This window comes from Lingula anatina, chromosome 8 (assembly GCF_051362555.1).
Source record: "Lingula anatina isolate TDL-2025a chromosome 8, LinAna3.0, whole genome shotgun sequence".
NCBI lineage: Eukaryota > Metazoa > Brachiopoda > Lingulata > Lingulida > Lingulidae > Lingula > Lingula anatina.
Window position 1 is genome coordinate 1,273,154 of NC_141774.1, and position 21,346 is coordinate 1,294,499.

At 41.3% G+C, this 21,346-nt stretch overlaps 1 protein-coding gene across 1 annotated transcript; it reads right to left on the minus strand.

Moving 5' to 3' along the window:
* Nucleotides 1-2,854: 2,854 nt before the first annotated feature.
* LOC106155450 (uncharacterized) lies at nt 2,855-9,069 on the minus strand. The gene is made up of 6 exons (XM_013530313.2): nt 8,869-9,069; nt 8,529-8,612; nt 4,791-4,881; nt 4,358-4,481; nt 3,925-4,060; nt 2,855-3,738 (listed from the first exon to the last, which is right to left on the minus strand). The coding sequence occupies exons 1-6, from the start codon at nt 9,020-9,022 to the stop codon at nt 3,038-3,040; spliced, it is 1,290 nt and encodes a 429-aa protein (XP_013385767.2). The 5' UTR covers nt 9,023-9,069; the 3' UTR covers nt 2,855-3,037.
* Nucleotides 9,070-21,346: the final 12,277 nt, after the last annotated feature.

The window sequence follows — 21,346 nt, forward strand, 5'->3', positions numbered from 1 at the left end:
TTAACCCCCCCCCCCTACGTTCACCCCCTTGCTTCACTCAATCTTAAGTGATTCGACCAAATGCTCGGCTGTTTTTAGAAAAAAAATCAATCTAAATACGTTTTGAAGTATAGTCCTTGTTATAGGCGTATACACTGTGCTTGAATGTTGAATGTAATTTCTTTGCCTTCTTTTTCCCTAAAAAGCGTTCTGTATTTTGAAGAAATTAAGTGGTGAAATGTACAGCGTCTCTTCAAAGAAACTAAACGTGTCTTCTTCTATTGGGGTATGACGTTTTGACCTTTCATGCCGATGTCTTTATCACAAAGCTTGATCACGTGGCTTGCTTTGTTTGCTTTATTCTCTACATTCTACCACATTTTCCCACAATATGTGTAGCCATTTGCTCTCAAAATTTAAGGGCGGTGACGATAGCTAGTAAAATGAATAGATATCCCGTGGGGGAGTGTTCACGTGGGTCGGTCATATTTGAACCTCGAACTAGTTAGTCCACTATTCTGAATGGAGCCTTAGACCCCATTCCCAGAGTTAGATCGATCCAAACTAGATCGATCCAACTCCCTGGGGGTTCACGCTAAATAGCTGTCAGCCGAGCAGGCACGAAAGTTAATTACCCCATAACAGCTTGTAGTAGGCGGGACGGACATTTAAGCCGGATTATCTGACAGTGATCGAGTGAGACTCCCCGCGGGGATAGATCGATCTAAAATCTCTGGGAATACAGCCTTAGTGTTATATTGCGACTGTTGAGACGCTTGGTCTAGTGTCAGATGGTTGCGCACTAAGGCCTAACAGTCCCAAGAGACTCTGACCTGATTCGAAATTTGAACACCACTGTGTAAAATTGCTATGTGAGACTTTGCCCTTAAACAGGAGACGAATGATAAAATAGATGATAATAGATATCACAGCCTCGGCCAAGCAACAACAAGACCAAAAGATGCCACAAAACTCCCAAGACGTCAAGCGAACACTCGACATCTAGTTAGTGACCTCTATTGGTGAACGAACTTTGTCATAATAAGAATGTTCCAACCACATTCAAGTGGGATCGTAAAATAGAGAAATAAAGTTATTAATCGTATTTATGCATTACATCGGCAATTTCGAGTAATGGTCGAGCTCGGGAAAAAGCCATTCATTTGTTATCATCATTTTCACAAGTCTACAAACCGTAAGCTGGGGAGGGGGTATTTTCCTTAGTAAATTTTTAAAAATGACGAAAAAAAAGGTCATGATTTTCAGCTTTCACTATATGCGGGAAAAGGGGGGGGTTTAGAACAAGTATACTATCTGTAGACTCGTGAAAATGATGTTAAAATTGAGGACCCTTACACAGAAAGCGACTAAATCAGCCGTCTCTTCCGGAGGACACTTACTCTTTGTTTGATAGGGCACGTTGTATTTTCTTAGGGGTTCATAAAATTTACTTATTTGTTTATTTATTTATTTTTGGAATATCCTAGGATATTTAGGATATTTTATTTTTTAACTTATATAAAGAAGACAATGAGGAGTTGCCCCCTCATCAGGTACATGCTCTGCTTTGATTGAAACAGCGTCTCCCGGAAGACGGTCAGATTTTCAAGTTTCCATTGACGGGTAGCTATTTTTTCTGCAAGTAGACGGCCAAAAACGGAGGATGGATCAACACAGATAATTTGGAAGGCTGTTGGAAAATATCTCCGGATCCGCCACTGTAAAACTAGCATTATCATGGTAAGGGAGTTAAAACAATTAAGATGTTTTCTATCCATGTTCATAATTTTCTATAATGAATTTCAATGCGACATTTGCCATGTTCGAGATAAACGGCTGTAGAGGAGCCCTCCATGTTGCAGTTAGCATATATCGAAAACACGGCCCAGCTATAATAGCCTGTACCTTCAATGATATAGGAAACTCTGAACCAGGTTGCTATCATCTGTCTGCACATAAATGTATCTCTGAAATGTTAGGACATGTACGATGTTAACAAAACTTTAGAAAACACTTCCCTAAGAGCAGCAGCTAATGTTCTCCGATGAAGAGAGAAAATTTCGTGGGCCTTCTCCGCCTCACTGTGGACGGAAATCAAAATTCCGCTGCAAACAAGCGAAAAACCTGCGGCAAATTTGCCGCAAACTAAATAATTTGTAAGCAACTGATTGAAGGTATTTGTTAAGAAAAATTTCAGCTGCCGCATATTTGTTGCACATTCAAATAAAAATTAAAAGTTTGTGGGTAGTTTGCAAGAAAATTTTCATTTTCAGCGAGTTTGCTAGAAGTTTGCTAGAATTTACATAAAAAGTAACCTGGAAGTCTGTAAGAAGCCTCTATATTTTTTATTGCAAATTGTGGCAAGTTTGCAAGAAACTCTACATCAAAATAAACGTTTGGGAGGAAAGCCCATTATTTTCTTTTAGTTTGCAACAAGTTTGTAAGAAATCATATGAAAAGCTCTAAATTATCTAAACACATAAATTGTGTCTTATAAAGTTTCGTTTTTAAACAAGAAATGCAGAATTAACACTTATTAACCTTCAGCTTTAAGAAAATCCAAAGTTTTATTGACTTATTTTTATGATTCATAAGTTTTTAATATATGTCTATTGTATGTTAATATGTTTACTCTAATTTTTTTCATGTTGTCTAAATTGAACTATGTTGTTCTTGTTCTTGTTGAATCCGCCTGAATTCTACGTTTGTGCAGGTGAAGAACAAACCAAAGGAGAATTCAACTGCAACATTTTATTCATAATTTCTTTATTTATCATAAACCACATTTAAAATAATGTTATTACAGTATTCCAACGATACGGATGTGTCATACATGATTTCTAATCTTTAGAGAAAATCTTTGTTTTTTTTTTTTTTTTAATTCCCCAGTGGACCATGGTAGAATTTCTTCCTTATTTTGCGAAGAAAAAGTCAAATAAAAATGTAATTAAAAAAGAAAGATTCACGAAATATTCTACCGAGATAAATTTATTCTTTACTAATTGAGAAATCTGTTGGTTGATATTAGATCTGGTACATCAGTACATAATTTCCAGACTTAGCTGAAAACCTCCAGGCAAGGGGTATATAAAACCAAATGGTCGTCCTTGACATTGGAAAGTTTACCACATTTTGCCTGTTCTTTAATGTATATCTCCGCGTAGTTGATTACCTCAGCGGAGGGGGTGGAGATTTTCCCGTTATCCCTGAGGACCTGCAGCAAGGCCGCCACAGCGCCAGTCACAAACGGAGCCGCCATGGAGGTCCCGCTCATGGTAGTGCTTCCATATTTGTTCCAATGGGATGCGGCTGTGATAGATTCACCCGGGGCGTATAAGTCTACACAAGGGCCTAGATTACTAAATCCCGCCCTTTCGTAATTGGCGTTAAACGCCCCGACAGTGAGGGAAGCCGCGCTGCTAGCTGGAGAGAAATCACAAGCGTCGCTAGCATAGTCATTTCCGGCTGCGACAACCACGGGGATTCCTGCTTCAATGACGTCATCGACTGCGTCGTTCAAAACCCGGTTATACGGCCCGCCAATACTGAGGTTAACGACAGAGAGGCGTCCACTCTTTTTCACTCTTTGCTCTATCCACAGAAGACTTTGTAATATGCCGGATGTAGGGCACGAGTAGTCGCAAATCTTTAGAGAAATGATGTTGGCCTGCTTTGCCACCCCATATTTCTCTCCCCCGATGATACTTGCCACGTGGGTACCATGGCCGTTGCTGTCCACACTTGTCGATGTCGGCCAGCCTGGAGACACAGAAAACATTGGTAAATAATAATAATAATAATAATAATAATAATATTTTATTAAGATTGCAACCAAATGAACGAGGGGGCGTGTCATTCATTAAAGCTGTTTGCTCATAGCGAGAGTCAACGATTTACATAGGATTTTTCCTGTGAAACCATGGTATGGAGACAATTCCAACTCACCAATGGTTACTCTCCCTGTAAAATCGCGGTGGTCTGGGTTGACGCCAGTATCTCCCACATATACATCTATACCAGCCCCATCGCCCCAGCTTCGGAACTTAGAATCCCCTGGAACACCGTCAAGAGTGTCCAAGCCCTGCAAGGAAAGGAAATCAAAATACGAAATCTGATTTGAGATATTGTAAGAGCTAAAAATAACATATTCCAAGTCCACTCTGTGATGGTACAGTGAAATCAGTATTAACATACCCATAGTCCACTCTGTTATGATACAGTGAAATCAGTATTAACATACCCATAGTCCACTCTGTAATGATACAGCGAAATCAGTATTAACATACCCATAGTCCACTCTGTAATGATACAGCGAAATCAGTATTAACATACCCATAGTCCACTCTGTGATGGAACAGTGAAATCAGTATTAACATACCCATAGCCCACTCCGTGATGATACAGTGTACTCTTCGCTGCAGTATTCTGTGTTCAGTTTTGCTTTCACATCTTGCTCGATCTCCTCAATAACATTGGTCAGTCGCCTCAACTTCAGGAGGTCGCTTAAAACGATTTAAATAGATTCATTAATACCATCGTTAATGTCGTTATAATTATAATTAACAAACATGATTAACCATTGGTCATAATGCATATTTTAATTGATTCCTCTTTTGAAACTTTTTTAAGGTTTCATTTCAAACTGTTTGATTGGTGGGTACATGATAGTTATCAAACCGTAATCTGTTTGGTGAGTGGTAATTAATATATACGTATTATTTATAAGAATGCTATAAGAATAACTAAGACAAGTTTTACAAATATGTAAGAAGGGATGAAAAACAAATTGTTACGAATCTGTTGTGTCAAACCTGGCACTTATGTTTCGCAGAATGACAAAATCCTTGTCTTTACTAAACTTGACTTCTTGACTGTTCTCAGCTCCTTTGATGATCCTAGTGACTAGAAATTGGAAAAGATAAAGTTTCTGGTTAATATAGTTTAACGATGTTCATTTGTCCATATCTAAGTCCTAAGTCCATATCTTATAAAATAAACGCAAGGTGTGAGCTGAAAACACACTCCTGCTAAGATGGCCAATAAAAGCGTTCTACAACCGCTCGATGCCACGTCATCGTGAAGACTCCAAAAATCACAGGTCAGTATTCTGCGGGCAAATATCTGGGGGTCCATCACATGACCAAAACTTTTGTTTAATTAATCATTCTTTGAAGATGTCCAAAAACCTTGTACTTAATCCAACCAAGAAGTTATAATGAGAAGGAGTAGAAACGGGACATCAATTATCTCTCTCGTCCAATCAGATCGCAGCATTCTTTTCAAAGCGGCGTCCTTTGAAATTCGATCCTCGTAACTGGTCTAATCCTCCGCTCGCCTCCGCGTGACTCAAGACGGAGAAGCTGAACCAGTGCGTATACGTCTTGATTTATTCATGTTTAATGCGAATATTTGGAAGTTATACTTAGAAAAACGCCAAGTCGAGCGATATAAAGGTGAGTGAGAGTTGATAATCTGCTTTGAGCATTGTTTTATGTTCATACAGTGGCTGTCAGTCAAATTTGTCAGTGCAGAAAGCAGCGTTAGTTCGAAGATCTGAGGCCGATTCAGCGGGACCTCCATGTTTAGGACTTTTTTCTTCTTAAGTGCGTGATGTATGCACATAATTTATGTTTTTCTGGTTAGTTAAGCACGTGCATCATTACAATACATCCCTTTAGTATTAAATGAGTCAATCCTTTAGATGAAAAACATCGTTTCAAATAGACAACTTTTCATCCTATTTTTTCAAAATGGCGGGTCCCTAAATTGGTTAGAGACAGTTGGGTGACAGTTTGGGACAATTTTTGGTAATTTAAACGTGGTGTATGCAGATAATTTATGTTTTTCTGGTTAGTTAAGCACGTGCACCATTACAATACATCATAGTGATATAAAATGAGTCAATCCTTTAGATGAAAAACATCGTTTCTAATAGACAACTTTTCATCCGACTTTTTCAAAATGGCGGGTCCCTAAATTGGTTAGAGACAGTGGGGTGACAGTTTGGGACAATTTTTGCTAATTTTAACGTGGTGTAAGCACATAATTTATGTTTTTCTGGTTAGTTAAGCACGTGCACCATTACAATATAACATTGTGATATTAAATGAATCAATCCTTTAGATGAAAAACATCATTTCAAATAAACAACTTTTCATGGGACTTTTTCAAAATGGTGGGTCCAAAATTTGATGACAGGGAACTCTCGGAATTTTTTTCAATTTTTCATTGCAATATGATGTTTGCAGAGTTTCGTTTAGGATATAGAAGTATATTTTGTAATGAATTCCGCACTTACTCATTTCAGGTTGAAGAGAATGCAGGTGAAAGATCTTTAGTTTTGCTGGCAGATGTACATGTAGCCATAATTGAACAGTCAAAATGATTGTTTCCAGCAGCAACTTGATGAGGCACAAGGCTCTGTTTTCTTACCACCACTAATATTAAACTATAGTGCACAAGAGGTGCAAGTTTTAAAAGGGAATTTAGTGGTCCAAGTTTTAAAAGGGAATTTAGTGGTCCAAGTTTTAAAAGGGAATTTAGTGTTCACTGGCTAATTGTCTAAAGTATAAAATAAAATAATCACCACATCAAAATAAAAACTAACCATTTTTGTATTGCTTTAATCACTGTTGGGTGTAACAATATTGATATATTTTCATTGCTGGTACTTTGTTTTAGATAATATACAAGTTGCTCGAATGTTGAAATAAAGCAATATCAATCAATAAAAATATTTCTTTGTTTTTTTTTCTTCTAATGAATTTAAACTATCAGTCTACTATTAGTTGGCCTCATGTAATAGACAAAGATATAAACAAAAATATGTATTGATGAAATTTCATTTAGAATCATACTAAGTGCAATAACTTATTTACATTTCCCCAATTTTCCCGTTTAAGCTCTACCTGGTACATAAGCAATAATGTGCCAAAAAAGAAAGAAACGAGGCTGGCATACGGAAATTGCAAGTACTACTGTTTTGTGTACACGGCTGTGAATTGAATGTGTCATTCCTAGATGAAGGTAAATTTCCTTTACACGCCTTTACACGACAAAAATAATTTAAAATAAATATGAGACTTCTACAGGTGCAAATTTTAGCGTTGAAGGTGGGTTTGTGAAATTGTTCTCATACATTCTTGATGTGAAACTAAATTTTGTATAACTGATCGGCTCTAGATCAAATGAAGGTGTATCTTGCATAATTTGAGTTTTATTTCCCGAAATGGTTGCATCCAGGCTTGAAATCTCTCTCTACACCTTTCTGTAATCCCACCATGTTTTCTCTGTGAGATTATCTGAGACTTCGCGAGGCTTTATCCCAATTGGCTGAAGCAACCCACGTGAATGGTCTTTTGAATATGTATTAGGCACAAGCTCTCCCTAAGACCACAAGCTGGGTAATTATTAGGATTAAGCCCGTTACGAGGATAGGATGAAAGGAAACCCCTTGTTTCTACTCCTTCTCATTATAACTTCTTGATCCAACTGGTCATGGTGTTTAGGCCATTTTCATGTCATTCGCCCTTAATGTGTTAGATCGGGGATGACCAAAAACTCTAACCTATGATTCACTGTTAAAAAACAACAACTCGTGTTTGTAATCTTGTAAATTGTTAGTTTAAGCAGTAAAAAGCACCACATTGAGAACTGTCACGGATCAGCGATATCATGTTGAAGATTTCCACAAGTGACAGCTTGTCGTGTATGACTTTCAGCAGAGTTTGGTTAAAGTTTACCGCACCAGCCATGAATGTTAGACGAGTTTACTTACTGCGTCACATATCCCTTATCCTTATAAATTATTAAATTAGTTCCCACTAATTACTAGATTACTTCACATTAGTTCACACTAATTACTGCATCACATATCCCTTATCCTTATAAAATATTAAATTAGCTCCCACTAATTTCTAGATTACTTCACATTAGTTCACACTAATTACTGGATTATTTCACATTGCTGAAGTTGTAAAAAGCATCAAATTTGGAGCAGACAAGGACGCAGACCAGAGCCTTCATGTTGAAGATCTCCACACGTGGCTGTTTGTCGTGTATGAACTTTAGCGGTGTTTGGTTAAAATCTACAGTGCCAATCACAAATGTAAGACGACTCTATTTACTACGTCACAAACCCTTATCCTTGTAAATTACTAAATAAGTTTCACTAATTACTGGATTGGTTCACATTAGTTCACACTAATTACTAGATAATTTTACGTTAATTTACTCTAATTACTGGATGAGTTCACACTAATTACTGGTTTTGTTCACACTAATTACTGGACTGATTCACATATGTTCATAATTAATGCATGTGTAATTCACACTATTTTACATTAATTACTTGATTAGGTCACATTAATTACTTGATTAGGTCACATTAATTACTTGATTAGGTCGCCTGTTCTTGGTGCTCTAAACTTCAAACAGATTTGAACCTGACAGCTATAATAATATCCGTGCACATTTCAAAGGAGCACATATAACGCAGTAACGGTAGTGGATATTATTGCCATAGTTTAGAGTTAGGTACTTCTACTTACTTTGACCATAATCTGCGCCAGGCAAAAGTCGGGCGATGTATTGGTTTGCTACTCCAGAACCATCCGTGTATTCAATAAGAGGCACTAAGGAGAATATGAATAAGTTCAACCTTTTTTTTTTCTCCGAGACCTCGCACTATTTTGTGAAGTAAATTAATATTGTACTGCTTTAAGCCATAGGAATATAAATAAGAACACTCTATTGTTAATTTTTTGACAGAATTCAATTGGGTTACGTACAAAGCAATAACATGTGATTTTTTCCACTGATTTGTGAGATGAAAGTTCTTTCTCCAATGCTACACACTATTATGTGAAATCAGTTAATATTTCTACTTACCCAAGCTTTCTTCTTCCGACACCTTCAACACAGCTAGTGCTTGTAGCCTTTTTCGAATGTCCACGTGATTTCTTTTTTTCCTCAGCGGCGCCTGAGGTGCGTCTCTTGAGTTAATGTTATACTCACTGTCCCCACTCGGATAGGCAACTGTCATTGCTAACAGTCCCAGAACCAAAATACCCACCAACACAGACGACTTCATACTTCTATAAACAGACCAATTATATTATGAACAGATGGAAACCATTTGGTATGACATTATATTAGTCTTTTTAATTCCAATTATCACCACGGATCTACGTGTACTGACCCAACTTTGAGGGGATTCTTGCAGAGTGGAATCAGCTTGACAGATTAACACGCCTCCTCCTAGCGTTAAGTAGAATACAGAGAAGCTGGGGATTATGCAAGGATATGTAAATTGAAAACAAAAGGAAGAGCGATATTCAATTAATTTGATTGCACTTAGCAAGAGTCCCTGCAGTTTTGGATATATATATATATATATATATATATATATATATATATATATATATATATATATATATATATATATATATCCCAGTCTGTTCGAACGAAAACATAAAAAGACTGAACAAAAAATGTCAAAAGAGACCCTAAAAACTGATTGTACATTTGAGTTGGTTTTAATGTTGGTGCTTGCTACTATACATTCTCCAATAAATTACAAATTCTTCATCTCCCTTTTTGTGCTTTGATTTTTTTAAGAAAACGCATACATCCAGCACCTAACGTTAAAATGAATTGCAACTTACCCAATGTAGCTTCTGCGATAACTGAACAGCGCCTTGTCTGCTCCGTTGTGCCGTGCTTTCAGCTTGGGTTCAGCTTTTATATTTCTTTCAAGTGACCACAATATCGTATCACGTGTGCTGCCTATAAGCCTTCGCCAAAGTCTTGTATATATTTTCAACTGCAATTAAAAATTCATTGCCTTAGAAAGTATGATGACATCGTATTACTTATGCTGCCCATAAAAGACCATGCAGGTTTGGACATTGTCTTCTTCGATTAGCCACGTCAATGTTTTGTACTTATTTTCAACAACAATTAAAATTGCATTGCCTTAGAAAATATGACGACATCGTATTACATGTGCTGCCTATATCATACCCGTATCGTACAGTTACTTTGTCAAGATGTGCCAACTCAAAAATCTAATTTAAGCTTAAACTGCAATTAAAATGTCATTATCCTAGAAAGTAGGACGATATTGTTTTACGTGTACTGCCTATATCATACCCTATAGGACAGTGCCCTTTTTTGATGTGTCAACTCAAATGTCTAATTTAAGTTTAAGCTACAATGAAAATGTCATTGTCTTAAAGAGGATGACGACATCGTATTACGTGTGCTTATATCAGGCGCGTATCGTACAGTGCCCTTTCTTGACGTGTCAACTCAAAGTGCTAAATTTATTTTCTACTGGAATTAAATTTTCATTGTCTTAAAGAGTATGACGACAGGCGCAGTGTACATGCACTTTGGCTGATAATTGAAGCCGGTGTGACTGGAATGGTAGTCCGCTGGGAACCGAGTAGACAGTTTTTCATATTAAATTTTGAATAAGTGACACTTGTCTCTAACACCCCATTCTCATAGATTAGATCGACCTACATTGGATCGACCTAACTCCCTGGGGGTTCACGCTAAATAGCTGTCAGCCGGGCGGACACGAAAGTTAATTACCCCTTAAAGCTTGTAGTAGGCGGGGACGGACACTTAAGGGGGATTATCTGACAGTAATCTAGTGAGACTCCCCGCGGTGATAGATCGATCTAAAAGTTGTGAGAACAGAGCCATATACTAACCGCAATACCCCAACTAATCCTAACCTGTACTACTTTCATTCCTAGGACTACCATTCCTGTCACACTGAAATCAGAATAGATTTATAGGCATTTGACTTTTAATGAACAATAACTAGAACGTTATTCATCAATTTGGGCATTAGTCACATCATACATTATGCACTTAAAGGAGTCGGGGTGCTTAAAATAAAAATTATAATAACGTTTATTTGTAACTAAAGGTACTTGGATTGTACAATTATTTGTAAATTGAGGGATATATTTATAAGAACATTAAGGCGCCTAATTATTACGTACAACCCAGCTGCCGTATGGACCGCTGTAACCTAACATGCCAAGTTTCTCTGTCAGACAACGAACCCTGCTTCAACCCCCAAGTGCTGAGTGCCAAGCGAGGAACCAGGAGGTAACGTATTATTTTCAAGTGTTTAATTACTGGTGCGTTTGCAGCCATGGGAATTTTGAGTAAAACATGTTTGGCAAATAATTCCGCCGAGGAGATATCGTTTTTCTACCGAACACGGTGAACAGGTGGTATGACGTGCCTCATCCGGGACTCGAACCCATGACTTTGCGTTACCAAGGTTGATGACGCTTTGGATGTCTCATATGCATCCATGCACGCTACCGACTGCTCCGTGACTGACCCGCCCACCCTCCGTACGTGCGAGTTTCCTCTTATACTAATCAATCGCAATTTTTAAAAAAATAATTCTGGCAAAAACATTGACACCGTAGCTGCTGTGACTCGAACCGGCGTCCCAGTGTCTGCTGGCTGGCAAGACAGCAGAGTTACCACGCAGCCACGACAGCTCCGTTGACACGAAATCATCGGATGGAAACTTTCAACCTCGTCACGGAAAGCGCCAGATTGGGTGTACGTGTGTAGACCTGCTGTCGCAATCGATAATCCGGGTGCCAATACTGGAAAGGAGGGGCATAATAAGACAAAATGTGTGCCTGATAAAAGGAGTAGAGGTGACGCGACTTTTGTAAAAAATCAAAAGTTTTCTCTCTGCTAATCCCACCAAAAAGAGAGCAGATTTTGATGAAATGCAAGCCATACGGAGTTAGTTATATCTGTGACACCAATATAAAGACTTTTAACTGAAGAGAAAGGAAATAAAATTGTCGACGCAGATGTAAACTTTCTAAAGTATACCGTATTATTATGCAAAAGGTAATTTGCTAGGTCCCACGAGCGCCCTCACTCGTTCTCTTCTAGTGACATCCCGATTCAGGGGCCAGGTCGTTGTCGTGATGGACTGACGTGCCTCATCCGGGACTCGAACCCATGACTTTGCGTTACCAAGGTTGATGACGCTTTGGATGTCTCATATGCATCCATGCACGCTACCGACTGCTCCGTGACTGACCCGCCCACCCTCCGTACGTGCGAGTTTCCTCTTATACTAATCAATCGCAATTTTTAAAAAAATAATTCTGGCAAAAACATTGACACCGTAGCTGCTGTGACTCGAACCGGCGTCCCAGTGTCTGCTGGCTGGCAAGACAGCAGAGTTACCACGCAGCCACGACAGCTCCGTTGACACGAAATCATCGGATGGAAACTTTCAACCTCGTCACGGAAAGCGCCAGATTGGGTGTACGTGTGTAGACCTGCTGTCGCAATCGATAATCCGGGTGCCGCATTTCAGCCCACGCAACCCCAGTCCTCGACATGAACGGTTAAGTTCGTGATGTACACGAAGTCGTGTTTGACAACCCGACTCGGAGCTCGGAGTTTGTTCTACACTAAGATTGATTTTGGCTTTACCCATGTTATTAAAGAGTACAGGGGGATCAGAGGCGGTGCACAACAGGCGGGTGGGTTTTACTTTTAGCGAGACCATAAGAGGAGAGAATAAAGAAAAATGACAAAACATTCAAGTGTTTAATTACTGGTGCGATTGCAGCCATGGGAATTTTGAGTAAAACATGTTTGGCAAATAATTCCGCCGAGGAGATATCGTTTTTGTACCGAACACGCTGAACAGGTGGTATGACGTGCTGTTATACGGCCGGCCGGAAAAGCTACAGAATTAAAACAAGTTGGATCGTATTCATTGATAGGCCTGCTCTGTACGTTCCTAGTGGGATGACTTCGGATGCTTTTATTTTCATTTGGTTTTGCATTGAGATAACGTTTGGTTTCACCTTTGACGTTTTAGAGCACGCTGACGTCCACAGCCGTTCACCCCTCAGCGGCTTTAGTATTGAGTAGTCTTTACTCTTTCCAATGTCGACTGCGGACTTGCCCCTGGTACCGTATGAACATATGTACAGTCTTGAGAACCCAGGGCCCAAGACTGGAAAGGAGGGGCATAATAAGACAAAACGTGTGCCTGATAAAAGGAGTAGAGATGACGCGACTTTTGTAAAAAATCAAAAGTTTTCTCTCTGCTAATCCCACCAAAAAGATAGCATATTTTGATGAAATGCAAGCCATACGGAGTTAGTTATATCTGTGACACCAATATAAAGAATTTTAACTGAAGAGAAAGGAAATAAAATTATCGACGCAGATGTAAATTTTCTAAAGAATACCGTATTATTATGCAAAAGGTAATTTGCTAGGTCCCACGAGCGCCCTCATTCGTTCTCGTCTAGTGACATCCCGATTCAGGGGCCAGGTCGTTGTCGTGATGGACTGACGTGCCTCATCCGGGATTCGAACCCGTGACTTTGCGTTACCAAGGTTGGTGACGCTTTGGATGTCTCATTTGCATTCATGCACTCTACCGACTGCTCCGTGACTGACCCGCCCACCCTCCGTACGTGCCAGTTTCCTCTTATAGTAATCAATCCGCAATTTTTAAAAAATTAATTCTGGCAAAAACATTAACATCGTAGCTGCTGTGACTCGAACCGGCGTCCCAGTGTCTGCTGGCTGACAAGACAGCAGAGTTACCACGCAGCCACGACAGCTCCGTTGACACGATGTCATCGGATGGAAACTTTCAACCTCGTCACAGAAAGCGCCAGATTGGGTGTACGTGTGTAGACCTGCTGTCGCAATCGATAATCCGGGTGCCGCATTTCAGCCCACGCAACCCCAGTCCTCGACATGAACGGTTAAGTTCGTGATGTACACGAAGTCGTGTTTGACAACCCGACTCGGAGCTCGGAGTTTGTTCTACACTAAGATTGATTTTGGCTTTACCCATGTTATTAAAGAGTACAGGGGGATCAGAGGCGGTGCACAACAGGCGGGTGGGTTTTACTTTTAGCGAGACCATAAGAGGAGAGAATAAAGAAAAATGACAAAACATTCAAGTGTTTAATTACTGGTGCGATTGCAGCCATGGGAATTTTGAGTAAAACATGTTTGGCAAATAATTCCGCCGAGGAGATATCGTTTTTGTACCGAACACGCTGAACAGGTGGTATGACGTGCTGTTATACGGCCGGCCGGAAAAGCTACAGAATTAAAACAAGTTGGATCGTATTCATTGATAGGCCTGCTCTGTACGTTCCTAGTGGGATGACTTCGGATGCTTTTATTTTCATTTGGTTTTGCATTGAGATAACGTTTGGTTTCACCTTTGACGTTTTAGAGCACGCTGACGTCCACAGCCGTTCACCCCTCAGCGGCTTTAGTATTGAGTAGTCTTTACTCTTTCCAATGTCGACTGCGGACTTGCCCCTGGTACCGTATGAACATATGTACAGTCTTGAGAACCCAGGGAAAAATACTGGAAAGGAGGGGCATAATAAGACAAAATGTGTGCCTGATAAAAGGAGTAGAGGTGACGCGACTTTTGTAAAAAATCAAAAGTTTTCTCTCTGCTAATCCCACCAAAAAGAGAGCAGATTTTGATGAAATGCAAGCCATACGGAGTTACTTATATCTGTGACACCAATATAAAGACTTTTAACTGAAGAGAAAGGAAATAAAATTGTCGACGCAGATGTAAACTTTCTAAAGTATACCGTATTATTATGCAAAAGGTAATTTGCTAGGTCCCACGAGCGCCCTCACTCGTTCTCTTCTAGTGACATCCCGATTCAGGGGCCAGGTCGTTGTCGTGATGGACTGACGTGCCTCATCCGGGACTCGAACCCATGACTTTGCGTTACCAAGGTTGATGACGCTTTGGATGTCTCATATGCATCCATGCACGCTACCGACTGCTCCGTGACTGACCCGCCCACCCTCCGTACGTGCGAGTTTCCTCTTATACTAATCAATCGCAATTTTTAAAAAAATAATTCTGGCAAAAACATTAACACCGTAGCTGCTGTGACTCGAACCGGCGTCCCAGTGTCTGCTGGCTGGCAAGACAGCAGAGTTACCACGCAGCCACGACAGCTCCGTTGACACGAAATCATCGGATGGAAACTTTCAACCTCGTCACGGAAAGCGCCAGATTGGGTGTACGTGTGTAGACCTGCTGTCGCAATCGATAATCCGGGTGCCGCATTTCAGCCCACGCAACCCCAGTCCTCGACATGAACGGTTAAGTTCGTGATGTACACGAAGTCGTGTTTGACAACCCGACTCGGAGCTCGGAGTTTGTTCTACACTAAGATTGATTTTGGCTTTACCCATGTTATTAAAGAGTACAGGGGGATCAGAGGCGGTGCACAACAGGCGGGTGGGTTTTACTTTTAGCGAGACCATAAGAGGAGAGAATAAAGAAAAATGACAAAACATTCAAGTGTTTAATTACTGGTGCGATTGCAGCCATGGGAATTTTGAGTAAAACATGTTTGGCAAATAATTCCGCCGAGGAGATATCGTTTTTGTACCGAACACGCTGAACAGGTGGTATGACGTGCTGTTATACGGCCGGCCGGAAAAGCTACAGAATTAAAACAAGTTGGATCGTATTCATTGATAGGCCTGCTCTGTACGTTCCTAGTGGGATGACTTCGGATGCTTTTATTTTCATTTGGTTTTGCATTGAGATAACGTTTGGTTTCACCTTTGACGTTTTAGAGCACGCTGACGTCCACAGCCGTTCACCCCTCAGCGGCTTTAGTATTGAGTAGTCTTTACTCTTTCCAATGTCGACTGCGGACTTGCCCCTGGTACCGTATGAACATATGTACAGTCTTGAGAACCCAGGGCCCAAGACTGGAAAGGAGGGGCATAATAAGACAAAACGTGTGCCTGATAAAAGGAGTAGAGATGACGCGACTTTTGTAAAAAATCAAAAGTTTTCTCTCTGCTAATCCCACCAAAAAGATAGCATATTTTGATGAAATGCAAGCTATACGGAGTTAGTTATATCTGTGACACCAATATAAAGAATTTTAACTGAAGAGAAAGGAAATAAAATTATCGACGCAGATGTAAATTTTCTAAAGAATACCGTATTATTATGCAAAAGGTAATTTGCTAGGTCCCACGAGCGCCCTCATTCGTTCTCGTCTAGTGACATCCCGATTCAGGGGCCAGGTCGTTGTCGTGATGGACTGACGTGCCTCATCCGGGATTCGAACCCGTGACTTTGCGTTACCAAGGTTGGTGACGCTTTGGATGTCTCATTTGCATTCATGCACTCTACCGACTGCTCCGTGACTGACCCGCCCACCCTCCGTACGTGCCAGTTTCCTCTTATAGTAATCAATCCGCAATTTTTAAAAAATTAATTCTGGCAAAAACATTAACATCGTAGCTGCTGTGACTCGAACCGGCGTCCCAGTGTCTGCTGGCTGACAAGACAGCAGAGTTACCACGCAGCCACGACAGCTCCGTTGACACGATGTCATCGGATGGAAACTTTCAACCTCGTCACAGAAAGCGCCAGATTGGGTGTACGTGTGTAGACCTGCTGTCGCAATCGATAATCCGGGTGCCGCATTTCAGCCCACGCAACCCCAGTCCTCGACATGAACGGTTAAGTTCGTGATGTACACGAAGTCGTGTTTGACAACCCGACTCGGAGCTCGGAGTTTGTTCTACACTAAGATTGATTTTGGCTTTACCCATGTTATTAAAGAGTACAGGGGGATCAGAGGCGGTGCACAACAGGCGGGTGGGTTTTACTTTTAGCGAGACCATAAGAGGAGAGAATAAAGAAAAATGACAAAACATTCAAGTGTTTAATTACTGGTGCGATTGCAGCCATGGGAATTTTGAGTAAAACATGTTTGGCAAATAATTCCGCCGAGGAGATATCGTTTTTGTACCGAACACGCTGAACAGGTGGTATGACGTGCTGTTATACGGCCGGCCGGAAAAGCTACAGAATTAAAACAAGTTGGATCGTATTCATTGATAGGCCTGCTCTGTACGTTCCTAGTGGGATGACTTCGGATGCTTTTATTTTCATTTGGTTTTGCATTGAGATAACGTTTGGTTTCACCTTTGACGTTTTAGAGCACGCTGACGTCCACAGCCGTTCACCCCTCAGCGGCTTTAGTATTGAGTAGTCTTTACTCTTTCCAATGTCGACTGCGGACTTGCCCCTGGTACCGTATGAACATATGTACAGTCTTGAGAACCCAGGGAAAAATACTGGAAAGGAGGGGCATAATAAGACAAAACGTGTGCCTGATAAAAGGAGTAGAGGTGACGCGACTTTTGTAAAAAATCAAAAGTTTTCTCTCTGCTAATCCCACCAAAAAGAGAGCAGATTTTGATGAAATGCAAGCCATACGGAGTTAGTTATATCTGTGACACCAATATAAAGAATTTTAACTGAAGAGAAAGGAAATAAAATTATCGACGCAGATGTAAATTTTCTAAAGAATACCGTATTATTATGCAAAAGGTAATTTGCTAGGTCCCACGAGCGCCGTCATTCGTTCTCGTCTAGTGACATCCCGATTCAGGGGCCAGGTCGTTGTCGTGATGGACTGACGTGCCTCATCCGGGATTCGAACCCGTGACTTTGCGTTACCAAGGTTGGTGACGCTTTGGATGTCTCATTTGCATTCATGCACTCTACCGACTGCTCCGTGACTGACCCGCCCACCCTCCGTACGTGCCAGTTTCCTCTTATAGTAATCAATCCGCAATTTTTAAAAAATTAATTCTGGCAAAAACATTAACATCGTAGCTGCTGTGACTCGAACCGGCGTCCCAGTGTCTGCTGGCTGACAAGACAGCAGAGTTACCACGCAGCCACGACAGCTCCGTTGACACGATGTCATCGGATGGAAACTTTCAACCTCGTCACAGAAAGCGCCAGATTGGGTGTACATGTGTAGACCTGCTGTCGCAATCGATAATCCTGGTGCCGCATTTCAGCCCACGCAACCCCAGTCCTCGACATGAACGGTTAAGTTCGTGATGTACACGAAGTCGTGTTTGACAACCCGAGTCGGAGCTCGGAGTTTGTTCTACACTAAGATTGATTTTGGCTTTACCCATGTTATTAAAGAGTACAGGGGGATCAGAGGCGGTGCACAACAGGCGGGTGGGTTTTACTTTTAGCGAGACCATAAGAGGAGAGAATAAAGAAAAATGACAAAACATTCAAGTGTTTAATTACTGGTGCGATTGCAGCCATGGGAATTTTGAGTAAAACATGTTTGGCAAATAATTCCGCCGAGGAGATATCGTTTTTGTACCGAACACGCTGAACAGGTGGTATGACGTGCTGTTATACGGCCGGCCGGAAAAGCTACAGAATTAAAACAAGTTGGATCGTATTCATTGATAGGCCTGCTCTGTACGTTCCTAGTGGGATGACTTCGGATGCTTTTATTTTCATTTGGTTTTGCATTGAGATAACGTTTGGTTTCACCTTTGACGTTTTAGAGCACGCTGACGTCCACAGCCGTTCACCCCTCAGCGGCTTTAGTATTGAGTAGTCTTTACTCTTTCCAATGTCGACTGCGGACTTGCCCCTGGTACCGTATGAACATATGTACAGTCTTGAGAACCCAGGGAAAAATACTGGAAAGGAGGGGCATAATAAGACAAAACGTGTGCCTGATAAAAGGAGTAGAGGTGACGCGACTTTTGTAAAAAATCAAAAGTTTTCTCTCTGCTAATCCCACCAAAAAGAGAGCAGATTTTGATGAAATGCAAGCCATACGGAGTTAGTTATATCTGTGACACCAATATAAAGAATTTTAACTGAAGAGAAAGGAAATAAAATTATCGACGCAGATGTAAATTTTCTAAAGAATACCGTATTATTATGCAAAAGGTAATTTGCTAGGTCCCACGAGCGCCGTCATTCGTTCTCGTCTAGTGACATCCCGATTCAGGGGCCAGGTCGTTGTCGTGATGGACTGACGTGCCTCATCCGGGATTCGAACCCGTGACTTTGCGTTACCAAGGTTGGTGACGCTTTGGATGTCTCATTTGCATTCATGCACTCTACCGACTGCTCCGTGACTGACCCGCCCACCCTCCGTACGTGCCAGTTTCCTCTTATAGTAATCAATCCGCAATTTTTAAAAAATTAATTCTGGCAAAAACATTAACATCGTAGCTGCTGTGACTCGAACCGGCGTCCCAGTGTCTGCTGGCTGACAAGACAGCAGAGTTACCACGCAGCCACGACAGCTCCGTTGACACGATGTCATCGGATGGAAACTTTCAACCTCGTCACAGAAAGCGCCAGATTGGGTGTACATGTGTAGACCTGCTGTCGCAATCGATAATCCTGGTGCCGCATTTCAGCCCACGCAACCCCAGTCCTCGACATGAACGGTTAAGTTCGTGATGTACACGAAGTCGTGTTTGACAACCCGAGTCGGAGCTCGGAGTTTGTTCTACACCAAGATTGATTTTGGCTTTACCCATGTTATTAAAGAGTACAGGGGGATCAGAGGCGGTGCACAACAGGCGGGTTTTACTTTTAGCGGGACCATAAGATGAGAGAATAAAAAAAAAATACAAAACATTCAAGTGTTTAATTACTGGTGCGATTGCAGTCTTGGGAATTTTGAGTTAAACATATTTGGCAAATAATTCCGCCGAGGAGATATCGTTTTTGTACCGCACACGGTTAACAAGTGGTATGACGTGCTGTTATACGGCCGGCCGGAAAAGCTACAGAATTAAAACAAGTTGGATCGTATTCATTGATAGGCCTGCTCTGTACGTTCCTAGTGATATGACTTCGGATGCTTTTATTTTCATTTGGTTTTGCATTGAGATAACGTTTGGTTTCACCTTTGACGTTTTAGAGCACGCTGACGTCCACAGCCGTTCACACCTCGGCGGCTTTAGTATTGAGTAGTCTTTACTCTTTCCAATGTCGACTTCGTACTTGCCCCGGGTACCGTATGAACATATGAACAGTCTTGAGAACCCAGGGCCCAATACTGGAAAGGAGGGGCATAATAAGACAAAATGTGTGCCTGATAAAAGGAGTAGAGGTGACGCGAATTTTGTAAAAAATCAAAAGTTTTCTCTCTGCTAATCCCACCAAAAAGAGAGCAGATTTTGATGAAATGCAAGCCATACGGAGTTACTTATATCTGTGACACCAATATAAAGACTTTTAACTGAAGAGAAAGGAAATAAAATTGTCGACGCAGATGTAAACTTTCTAAAGTATACCGTATTATTATGCAAAAGGTAATTTGCTAGGTCCCACGAGCGCCCTCACTCGTTCTCTTCTAGTGACATCCCGATTCAGGGGCCAGGTCGTTGTCGTGATGGACTGACGTGCCTCATCCGGGACTCGAACCCATGACTTTGCGTTACCAAGGTTGATGACGCTTTGGATGTCTCATATGCATCCATGCACGCTACCGACTGCTCCGTGACTGACCCGCCCACCCTCCGTACGTGCGAGTTTCCTCTTATACTAATCAATCGCAATTTTTAAAAAAATAATTCTGGCAAAAACATTGACACCGTAGCTGCTGTGACTCGAACCGGCGTCCCAGTGTCTGCTGGCTGGCAAGACAGCAGAGTTACCACGCAGCCACGACAGCTCCGTTGACACGATGTCATCGGATGGAAACTTTCAACCTCGTCACGGAAAGCGCCAGATTGGGTGTACGTGTGTAGACCTGCTGTCGCAATCGATAATCCGGGTGCCGCATTTCAGCCCACGCAACCCCAGTCCTCGACATGAACGGTTAAGTTCGTGATGTACACGAAGTCGTGTTTGACAACCCGACTCGGAGCTCGGAGTTTGTTCTACACTAAGATTGATTTTGGCTTTACCCATGTTATTAAAGAGTACAGGGGGATCAGAGGCGGTGCACAACAGGCGGGTGGGTTTTACTTTTAGCGAGACCATAAGAGGAGAGAATAAAGAAAAATGACAAAACATTCAAGTGTTTAATTACTGGTGCGATTGCAGCCATGGGAATTTTGAGTAAAACATGTTTGGCAAATAATTCCGCCGAGGAGATATCGTTTTTGTACCGAACACGCTGAACAGGTGGTATGACGTGCTGTTATACGGCCGGCCGGAAAAGCTACAGAATTAAAACAAGTTGGATCGTATTCATTGATAGGCCTGCTCTGTACGTTCCTAGTGATATGACTTCGGATGCTTTTATTTTCATTTGGTTTTGCATTGAGATAACGTTTGGTTTCACCTTTGACGTTTTAGAGCACGCTGACGTCCACAGCCGTTCACACCTCGGCGGCTTTAGTATTGAGTAGTCTTTACTCTTTCCAATGTCGACTTCGTACTTGCCCCGGGTACCGTATGAACATATGAACAGTCTTGAGAACCCAGGGCCCAATACTGGAAAGGAGGGGCATAATAAGACAA